General features: G+C 37.4%; 1 protein-coding gene across 6 annotated transcripts in view; it reads left to right on the top strand.

Annotated features, from left to right (window-relative positions):
• LOC106867929 (myosin-G heavy chain) overlaps positions 1–11662 on the top strand; it is a 116350-nt gene that overhangs the window by 80242 nt on the left and 24446 nt on the right. The window contains exon 1 of one of the 6 annotated variants that reach the window (XM_052968430.1): positions 5257–5274. The exons of the other annotated variants lie outside the window; for them this stretch is intronic. Within the exon in view, the coding sequence (XP_052824390.1) occupies positions 5272–5274 (3 nt within the window). The 5' untranslated portion in view covers positions 5257–5271. Of the gene's footprint in view, positions 1–5256; positions 5275–11662 lie in introns of those variants that run through there. 6 annotated transcript variants of the gene reach the window in all.

Genomic DNA, 11662 nt, shown 5'->3' with positions numbered 1-11662 from the left:
AGAGAGAGAGAGAGAGAGAGAGAGAGAGATAAAGATTCAGTTGAATTAGGTACTTAAATTGAGGCACCTCATTAGGTCGGAACAATATATACACAACAATATTATGTAAATATCAAACTTGGTACACACGTACCGGCCGAATGATATTCATGCAGTGTATGTAGACAATTAGACCCAGCTGAGCAAAGAAATCCGCTCTTGGGCTATTCAGACATGTACATTATATTAAATATACAGTCCGTAATATTTACGAAAGGCAGATATGTGTGTGTGTGTGTGTATAAATATATATGAGAGAAAGGTGGGGGAAATAAGCCTACACTAGTGTGCTCCTCTATCGACTTTGTTTCCTCGTAACTTTCAGAAAAATGAATATTTTAAAATTCCGATATAATCGTAATATACAACATCAGCAAAGTATAGAAAATTTCATTTAGAAATAAGTTATGAGGAAACAAACTCACGCGGGGCCACACATGTGCAAGTAGGCCTACACTCATACACATACATACATACACTTTTTCAATTCACACGCTATTTAGACCCCACTCCCCATTTCTCTCTGTATTCCTCTCCCTAGACGCAAACTCGCGTCCTCAACGCCTGATATATATGCCAAAGAGACCGTATTATGTCACGCTGAGTTTGAAGAGTGAAAAATGGGTTTGGCATGCTTGTTGAAATGTAAACATGTGTTTGTCAGTTTACTTGTTGCAGCCTGTGGAAGATAGGGTGGTGACAAGTAAGGGTTGTAGTCATAGGAAGGCGAGGTGAAGGGAAAATAGTATTTAGTATTTATAAATTGGTGAAGTGAGAAACAATTGAAGTGAAAATTTCGTCACATGTTGGTACATGCGGAGAGTGACTAGTTCATCCTGTTTTGTGTTTTAGGTCAAACGTAGTCGCTTCAGTCAAACTATCGACTAGAACACGCAGAAGTAGTGAACTTATAGTAACAGTAGTTCGTTAAATGGAATGCTCTAGTTGTTGATTAGTCCCCAAGTCACTCCTGATTTTGCAAACCTATCATCAAAAACATTCCAACCATGGTCATCCCCACCTTTATACAAGCATATAACCACGACTACATTATCCAGCGTTCCATTTTAAGATAGTAGGATCTCACTTGAGGGCGGTTTGGCTTCTGTTTCTAGCAGTTTCAATTACTATGTAGGGGATCTATCATTGTGTAGTGCGGTCAGCCATCGTCTAACTGACCTGTGACACGTATGCCGACTGTTGTGTTTTAGCCACGGGTTAGTTCCTATCGAGCAGGCTTTTGATGAAAGGTGTGACCAACACATTTTTGGTGTCCACTGTATCACGATCAACCTATTTTTCCCTCGTATTCACTGTATCTAAGACCAATATTTTTTTTGTTTTTTTGTTATTAAAACAGTAGGCTCTGATTTGGTTACTATTTATAGTAGGTCAAGCAACTACGCATTGGATCGTTTGTCGAATGATTACGGGCTTTCCACTCGATCTGTTGCGCCGTATTAGATCATCGTTTTCCTATAGTTTTGACTGCAGTTCGCACTCCCTCCACTGTCCATCGTATAAATATGTAGGTTCTGATATTTACAGTTGCTGCCTGTTCTTCGACTCTAGTGACGTGCATCAAAACAGATTTGTGGACTATAATGAGGAGGCTTGTTCTGTTTGTTTGCGAATTCTGTGCTTGGATGCTCCTTCTTTTTGACATTTTTTCCTAGCTTGATGTTTATACGTTTTTTTTCTTCTCTCCAGATATTTGTCGTTCAACGAGCATTTAAGTCGCGACCATTCAATCTAGTTTTCATGTGTTGGTTGTTTTGTAAGGTTACTTTTTAATGTTTTTCTTTCTTTTTATAGTCACAGAATAATTTGAAGATTTGGTTAATTCTAGCAAATCTTAGAGACTAGATCTTAGCTGTGAACACGACTTCCATTAGTGTTTCCTATTTCAGCTTGACCTTTTTACTTAGCGATTTATTTGCTAACATTTCGACAGTGTTGCTTGAGCTAACCTATGATCAAAAGTACCAGTCATGACCGTTCCATTTTTTCGTGTTTTTGAGACATTATCTTATTTTGGCTGTTATTTCTAGCATTTCCAGCGACAATAAAGAAATTTCTTTCGTTTGCTTACCGACAAACTCGTGAAAGGCTGAGACACGCCCTAAATTAATTTTCATAATTACCGATGAAAATATTGATTTCTAGCAATAGGCACAAGGCCTCAATTTTGGAGGCGAGGTATACTTAATTATATCGATCAGTATTCGATTGGTACTTTATTTTGTCGATCTTAGAAACATGAAAGGCAAAGTTGACTTGTTTAATGAAAATAGCTTTTTTTTTCTATTGCACCTCTGCAACCTATGTTGACATCTGAAGCTTAGTAGTAAATAATGATTGCCTTTCTTGTCTGATGTGGCGGCACGTTGTATCGATTATAGCTTATTCCATCTCCATTAATGCGTTCATACATTGTTTATTAATTGTTTTTTTTTAACACGGCCACATACGTAGCCAGTTGAATCGATCTGGTATATTCCAGATACTTTTTTTTTTTTGACCCGGCGACTTTTGGATCATATCCACCCGATGTCATTTTTTATCATTCCTGCTCAGTTTCTTGAACCTGTGTCAGATATTTACGTAAGTCGATGCAACCCAATTTGTTGCTTTGTGGTAGTATTTAAATCAGTGTGTGAGCGACGCGGTTTCTGTTCCCAGTTGGGACCATATTTCACTTAGGAAGCTAATGCCATGCAAAAGGCATGAATGTTCCAAAATCCCTCAAAATACTATGGTAAATTTTCAGATTAACTATTGCGCAGATAGATTTGTATGTGCATATCGCATTTGTTACCTCAATGACATATTTTCTTAGTTTATCTTGAGCCGCTGTTCAAAATGTAATCCATTATATATCAGGAATTAGTAAAGGCAAAAAACAAATAAGCAATATTGTTATTGTGTACTGCTACTATCAACAGTAGTGGAAAATCCTCTACTACCCAGCTACATGGTTCCAGGTTCAGTCCCACAGTGTGACACATTGGGCAAGTGTCTTCTACTTATAGCCTCGGGCCGACCAAAGCCTTGTGAGTGGATTTGGTAGACGGAAACTGAAAGAAGCCCGTCGTATGTATGTGTGTGTGTCCACCACTGCTTGACAACCGGTGTTGGTGTGTTTGCATCCCTGTCACTTAACGGTTTGGCAAGAGACCGATAGAATAAATACTAGGTTTTAGAAATAAGTCTTGGGGTCGATTTGTTCGACTAAAACCCTCCAGCACAGTGAAACAAGTAAAAGATAAAAGATATGTACTTTATCTAGTGAAACTGCAGTGAGATGTCGGAGGATGTACCATTATTATGAAGTACAGCTTTGGCGGGTGGGGTGGTGTACGGCTGCAGTTAAATAACTGTCAAATTACTTGATGGAAGAGTGAGGTCTGTGCTAAATCCATCTCGTGGTTCACTTTTTTTTTCTTTCTTTAAAGACATAGCGTTAGTTACTGAATGTTTCTCTCACGAAATTGATCCGACCTTTCTGGAAACATCTGATGGACTATAATAATAAATGAAGGCAAAACGCTGTATCAAACGAATTGTCTTGTAAACTATGATTTTAATCTGCTCTAGTAGGATTAAGATAGAAAAGGTTGATATCAAAAGAAAGAATAATTAAGCCAACTTCTATAACCGTTTCTTTTTTTTATTTTTATATCTCAACTCTCGTTATATTTGTGGTATTAGTAACCTTTCAGATGGAAACTGTTAAAAAAAACCTGCCAGTTTTTTTGGCGGTGGGCAACACATTGTTTACTCTGTCATGTAGGGGTAGGAATCTTAATTGATATCGAATATAAACAATATTGTTTTCTCTCACGTTGTCTTTTAGAGAATTGATTTTATGTAAGTTGCTGCTTTGTTGGATTGTAGTCGGGCTTAAACTGAGAAAAACTGCATAGAGGAAGGTGAAAAAGCATTTAGATCTTATGTAGATTAGTCCTTGGATCGTTAAGGTTGATAGTTAATGGTAATCCTGGCTGCGTTAGGCCAAATAGATTTTCTGCGCGGTAATTAGATTAGATATTAAAATGTTAGGAGTAGATTAATTATATCAATCATTTTAAAAAGTAAATATGTGTAGTTAGAGTGTGCAAAATTTTACTTCAAAAGATAAATTGACGAAGAACTGAGTGGAACTGCCCATCGCAAACCCGCATAGGACAAGGGATATTTCATTTAGTTTAAAGGGATATTTTTTGTTATCTATAGATTTCAATATACTCTTTTGCGTTTCTTATTACGATTACACAAACTTCGTCATTTTGGGGTAATAAAATGTACTTTCTCGTTTGTTACCCTTTATCTTTTACTTCTTTCGGTCATTGGACTGTGGCCATGCTAGAGCACCGCCTTGAAGGGTTTTAGTCGAACGAATCGACCCCATCGGTACTTATTTTTTAAAGCCTACCACTTATTCTATCGGCTCCTTATGCCGGACCGTTAAGTTACGGGGACGTAAACAAAACAACATCGGTTATCAAGCGAAGTGGGGGACAAACATACAGGTCTATATATTTTACGACGGACTTCTTTTCAGTTTCCACACACAAGGCTTTGGTTGAGCCGGTGCAATAGTAGAAAAAAAAACTTGCCCAAGGTATCGCGCAACAGAATTGAACCTGGAACCATGTTGTTGGGAAGCAAACTTCTTACCATACAGCCACACCTTCATCAACTTAATTAATCACGAAGAGGTAGTTAAGCGTTCAGTTTATAACATCATAATGTTACTTTAGATTTAATAAATTACTTTCAGGGTTTGTTTGTTTCAATAATTTTATCAATTCACACACGGCCGATCTTTTTTTTTTTTTTTTCTAATTTGTCTCACCAAGCTGCAATTTCTTTTGATTGATATTTCACACCATAATATCTTTATAATCTTGGATTCTCACAAATTCTTACCTCACCTGTTAACGCTGTCAATGCCTTGCGAGTGGGATTTGGCTAAGGGTAATTGTGCGGAAGCGCGCGCGCGCGCGCGTTTTGTATTAATACACTACACGTCATTTTTCTTTTCCTTTTGTTTTCTTAATGGTAAAATAGACTTAATTGTGTTTATTTTTACTTTAGAACCGTTACTGAAGATCCTCTTTAATAAGCTGATCACAGTTAAATGATTGAACCCGTTTCGTTTACACTACCACCAAAATCACACTTCTTTCTCCCTTATCTAAAATCCACATGTGTTGCATGATAATCTAGATGGTAAGTCATGTTGACATATATTTTGTCAGAAGGGTTGCGTGTAACATGTTTGATAAAACTATCATTGACTTAAACATTGTTTTCAGAAGCAGTCAGACTAACTTTTTATTCAACTGTATCGATTGATTTCTACCTATATATAAAATACTGTGTTGGAACAGCTTCGTTTCATTATTTTGGTTCCGCCCTTTTCCGTCTTTTACCGAAAACCACCGAAAATTTACCTTTCCAGATAATTTTCTTCCTTCTGGTTTTCATCTTTCGTTAGCTTTTCCAACTTTCTAGTTCTTTATCCGAGCAGAAGATATTTTCTCTTACTTGTTTGTGTTAGCGAAGGAATGTTGATCAGAATCAGTGGCTCCGTTCCTCCACACCTTATTTTCTATATTTTGTGAAGGCATTCTCATAAAATGCAGGACTTTTCACCTTTAGATACAGGTTTCTCTGGCAATGTAGGTTCTTCCCTATAAACGTTGATAATGACTGAAATTTTTCTGTAAAGCTATATACATTATTATGTATATATGAATTTGGTTTTTGTATAATCAATAAAATGTTTAAATTTGAATTAGTATTTTCACATCTCTTCAAATTAAGATGGGACAGTACCATTCATTAGCTTGTGCACTCTCCTGAGCCTAAATGGATCTTGAAAAAAATGTAGTGTTCAATCAAATACCAGTGCCTTAAACATCAACAACAATACTACTACAATATGAAGTCAGTAATAGAGCCCCTACATGGGCGCTCAATCTACTTGAAATAGCAGCTAAATCTCTCTCAAATCACTATCTGCTATCTTAAATAAATAAATTAAAAAAAGGATTCATTAAATAAGGTAGTTTGCTGTGAGAAAAAGATGGTGATAGCTGGAATGCTTTGATCATAAGTCTGCTTGACCAAGGCTGGCCTGAGGTTAAATAAGAACACCATTAAAAATGTAAGTTCACTTATCATACACATACTTATAAACTAGTAAAATAGCTGCAGCTTTACCACTTGAGATCAGAATTCTGAGCTGGGTCACCATCTTTCTTGTATTTCTGAATCCCTCTTGTTCAACACTACTGCAGCCACTGCCAAAACATTTGAACACATGAACAGACTGCACAAGTGACTGTTCTATATGACAAGGGACTGCACAAGTGACTGTTCTAAATGCAATGACACTTTTTCTATTGTTTTTTTCTTAATTATCTGTTTTTTTTCTCCTTTTTTTTTTTTAACACAAAACACTTTTACTTTTTTTCCCCTCTTTTTTGTTCCTTTTTTTTTTCAAAACAATTTTACTCTTTTTTTTCTCCTTCTTTTTAATATCTCATAAAAAGCTCCAAGTCCTTTAGTTCGATTACTGGTGGCAGCTCGTCGAACTCCACTGCTACTCCGGGCAGGTCAATTTTGTCTCCGCACATGTCTATTAGTCTCCTGTATGTGTCCTTATCGACAACAATGGCCTTCACATTCTCAGAGTACACATTTGTGGGTAACTTTACTCTTATAATATGTTTAAATTTTACAATTTTTCTCTCCGTCTCTTTGTTTTTTGAATATGTCACAAAATTCCATTTGTTTTTTCCTTTCTTCTTCCACTACTGGTGTCTTTCCCTCCTCAACTCCAAACAATTTCTCCATTTCACCCTAGCACAGTTGCACTCCCGAATTTTTTTCCTTCACTGGGACAATCGGTGTCATTAGCACTGTTTCCTCCTTCTGTAAATCCACCTTTTTAATTGCCTTCTCTCTTTCCTTCTCCATCTCCTCTTCGTCTGCCTTCCTTCTGGTCACAGCTTTCTTTTCCACCTCTTCTTTCTTCTTTTTCTGGTTCTCTGGTAGCGAGCTCATTCTTCCACTTCTCCTTTTTCTTTCCACCACCGTGAATCCCTCCTCCGTTGTATTTTCTTCCATCTCTACCTGTACTGCCTGGTTCGTGCTCTCCTGTTTTTCTGTTGGTTCTCTCTGTGGGCATTTTGCCTTCATGTGGCCTTTCTTCCCACATGCAAAACATATAGGCAGATTGCCCTCCACTTTCACTCTCAATCTTAGGCCGTCGAGCAGCACTATCTCCTCATTGATTCTATTTTAATTTTCCACTGTTGCCTGGATAGTGAGTTCAATTCCATATCCCCAGCAGTCAACACTTTGCGCTCCTGCGGCCCTCAACATCTTGGCCTCCTCCCTCACACTGAACATTACTGCTGTCATCAGCCATGCTTCCTCCAGCTCTGGGGGCACCCCGCCCACTTGCACTCCGGCCACACGTTTGCCACAGTACGAAGGCAAAAGCACCCACTCCTCCGATCGCATAGCCTCCCTGGAGCTCCCAATTTCTTTCTCCTCCGTTGCAAAGCACACCTCCACTGTGGCATACCTTCTTCCTCCTGTTACAAATTTTGTCCATTTCCCGATACCTCTCAAACACTCCTCAATCCCCATTGTGAGCTCCATCTTTCCTGTTGCGATTTTCATGGTATTAAATACCACAGTTCTTTTTCTTACACTGCTTATCAGCTCCGCAGGTGGTGTCAACTTCAACGTGTCTCCAACTTTCACCAGCAACTTCTCACATTCTTTCATTTTCTTCGGCTCCACCTTAATTTCAGTTGTTTCCAGTTTTCATTCCTCTGTTCCTCCTCCATTTGTGGCTGCATAACTCTGGCCACCCACCGGCGCTTTCTCCATTCTCCCCCAATGGGAAGAGAGAAAAAACAACGAACAATATCAACAATCAACAGCAATAATTAACAACCAATTTTTCAACAAAAAAATTCAACGTTGCAACTCACTTCAAAAACTCTCTGTTATCAACAACTCAACTCGTACCTCACTGACTGTGTCAGTTCACTATTTATTAGTAGTGGACCAGCCCACTTGTCACCTGGGGGGCATCTGCCACAACAGTGCAAAGAAATGCTTTGTATTTATTTTTGATTGTGTGGATGAAGTTGATGATATAAATCAGGGGTTCCAAACTATTTTTTACTTACGGACTTCTTTGATTACTATTTTACTCTAGTGGACACCTATATCCATTCAATGTTTAAAAACTAGTTTTATAACTACTTCTTTCAAAATTCTTGTTTTGTTTTTCACACATCTCACTTGTGTAGGTTTACAACACTCTGAGGAAACATTTTTAGTGGTCAGAAACCTAGCTGTTGCTTGTAATAAATACATCTAAAGCTAAAAAATTTTTTCGTGGACCTTTAAAATACCACTGTAGATCCCCTAATTTGCTATTTTGCTTGCATGACCCCCCCCCCAATCTTATACAGGCTCATAGGGGTCATATGGGCCCCAGTTAAGAACCACTGATGTAGATGATGGTGCTGGTTATGTTAACAGAGATGGCAGTGATGAAGAGAGTAGAGGTAGGTGTAGTTGTGGTGGTGATAATGTGTAGGTGATGGCAATTGTTGTATATCAGTTACATTCCAAGGTTCCCTCAATGTCTTCCCCATTTTTCGTTTGTCATCTAGTAAATTTTTTACCATTGTGCTTTTCAGTGGCAGTTATTAAAAAAAAAAGAATTGTGAAACTAAATTACTTTATTAATTGTAATCAAATGAAGAAATGAAATTGTATTTGATTTAATATCAAATGTTACTGGGAAGCCCAAACACAAAACCTCCATTTGATTTAATGACTGCTTTGACCTACATACAGAGAAACTAAACTAGAGTTCCAAGAAATAAATCTAGTTGGTTTTGCTTGAAGGTTACCACACTCACAGCTGTTGAGACATCGTCGTTTTTTAGTTAATATATCTGGACTAAAGGCAGAGTGAATCATGTTATTGGGAGGGGCAAAAGTACTTGCTGAACCTGACTATCATATTACCCTGAGCCCTTTCTTCAGACCTCAATATTGAACAAGTCCAAGTTTTTTGTGAACTGTTAATTCATGATACCCTTGTACACCTATGTATATAGGTGTTTCATTTAATATATAGTACATCAAATACATGCTTTCTCAATCTGGAGATCTTTCTTTGACTGAAATTCTTCTCCAGTACTCCCTTGGTTAAAATTCCTCCACCTAGATTTGGAATTCCTCCTTTTAGATTTCAAATTTCTCCCTTGGGAGTGCCTCCCATTTGAGAATCACTCTGTGTGTGTGTGAAATGAAAATATAGAAGATTTAAGGTGTGAAATGAATCATTTTAAGCATGACTCTCAAAGTGAATACAGCCTTCAATCTTTTTTTAATCCAAGTGTTTTTTTTTTTTACCCCGAATATATTACATGCTACTATTTATATCTATATTAAGAGTCACCCTTAAAATTATATATTTGTGTGTGTGTAGTTATAATGTACTACAGAACATAACTATAACAACTATGTACCTTCTCCACCTACCCACGAACACACTACCTATAAGCTTACTAAGATAAAGATGAGCCATTTTGTATATTTAACACTTCTAAGTAGCTAGATCAAACATAAAATTACTGGTTTGTTAACAGTGCTTCTTTTCATTGCTATAATATACTATAGAACACATCTGTATTTTTTTTTTTGTTTTTTGTTTTAGATCACACTGTATATTATGACAACTGTAAACAATTCTTAAATACAGTATGTTCATGGAGAGAAAAGAGGGGATCAGCTGAATATGATTTTCAATTCTTGATGGAATTTTCATCATCTATATACTTTCTATCATCCATGAAAACAGTACATTGATACGGGCATGGCTCTGGAGTTTAGAAGTTTGTTTTGGAACCATGTAGTTAAGGGTTTAGTTCCACTGGGTGGATGTTTTTGCTTGGTGTCCTGTACTATGGCTGTGGGTTGACCAATACTTTGTGAAAGAAATTCATAGACGGAAACTGAAGAAGTCTAATTGTATGTATACATGTGGTGCGTGTGTGGGTAAGAAGCTTGCTTTCCAACCAGGTGATCTTGAGTTCAGTTTCACTGTGTAGCACCTTGGATAAGTGTTTATGACCATAGCTCTGGGTTGACCAAAGCCTTGTAAGTGGATTTGATAGACAAAAAGTGAATGAAGCCTGTTGAATGTGTATTTGTGTGTACCTTTGTTTTGACATCATGTGATGGCTGAAAATGACCATCATCATCATAGAAGTGATGTTTGTTTCCAGTCTTCCTTACATAGAAACAGGTGAGGGTTATCAACAGGAAGAGCATCCTGCTGAAGAAAATTTGTCTCTGAATTTTGTCTGATTCCTGCTAGCATGGAAGAGTGGATGTTAAAGGATGATGATAGGTGTGTGTGCTAGTGAGTTCATATTTTCACACATGGCTTTGGCTTTAGTCCCACTGTATGGTATCTCAGGTTTCTATATAGCCCCAGGTTAACCAAAGTCTTGAATGAATTTGAGAAAAACTGAAAAAAGTCATATACATCATATTCATGCATGTATTTGTATGTGTGTTTGTTTATGAAAGTTATCCATCACAACTGGTGTTCTTACTTCTGTCTACAAATTATCTGCTCACTTGGCACCTAAGATATCTGAAATAAAGGGCACCTTGTTTGAAAAACGTGCAAGGGTTAGTGACAGAAAGAGCATCCAGCTGTACAATACTAGCATAGAATAATAGACTTAAAATGAACAAATGAACTAAGCTTTATATATCTTTTGTTTTTTACTTGTTTCAGTCATTAAACTGTGGCACTGCATTCCAGAATTTTAGTCGAATGAATCAACTAGAACTTATCTTTTTAAGCCTGGTACATATTCAGTCAGATTCTTTAGCTGAACCCCTACATTATGGGGAGGTAAACACACAACATCGGCTGTCAAGCAGTGCCGGGGACAAACACAGTATATATATATATCTTTCTTTTACTTGTTTCAGTCATTAGACTGTGGTCATACTGGAACACCACCGTGAAGAGGCCCCAAAACATATTTCTAAAGCCTGGCACTTTTCTATTGATCTCGTTTGCAGAACTGCTAAGTTATGGAAACGTAAACGCACCACCACCAGCTGTCAAGCAGTGGCAAGACAAACACATGTATATACATTTATATACGATGGGCTTCTTCCAGTTTCCGTCCATCAAATCCACTCAAGGTTTTGGTCAGCCAAGACTATAGTAGAAGGTGCCATGCAGTGGGACTGAACTCAGGACTCTGTCTGTGTGTGTGTGTGTGTGTGTGTGTGTGTGTGTGTGTGTGTGTATATATATATATATATATATATATACACACACACAGACAACAGGCTTCTTTCAGTTTCTGTCTACGAAATCCACTGAGATAGCTTTGGTTGGCCTGAAGCTACAGAAAAAATTTGTTCGTGTCATGCAGGAACTGTGTGTTTGGGAAGCAAACTTCTTACCATGCACATGCATATATGAGTGTATATGTATGTATATATATATATATATATATATATATATATATATATATATATATAT

The sequence above is a fragment of the Octopus bimaculoides genome, chromosome 1 (genome assembly GCF_001194135.2).
Source record: "Octopus bimaculoides isolate UCB-OBI-ISO-001 chromosome 1, ASM119413v2, whole genome shotgun sequence".
Lineage (NCBI taxonomy): Eukaryota > Metazoa > Mollusca > Cephalopoda > Octopoda > Octopodidae > Octopus > Octopus bimaculoides.
This window is presented reverse-complemented; position numbering and strand designations above follow the sequence as displayed.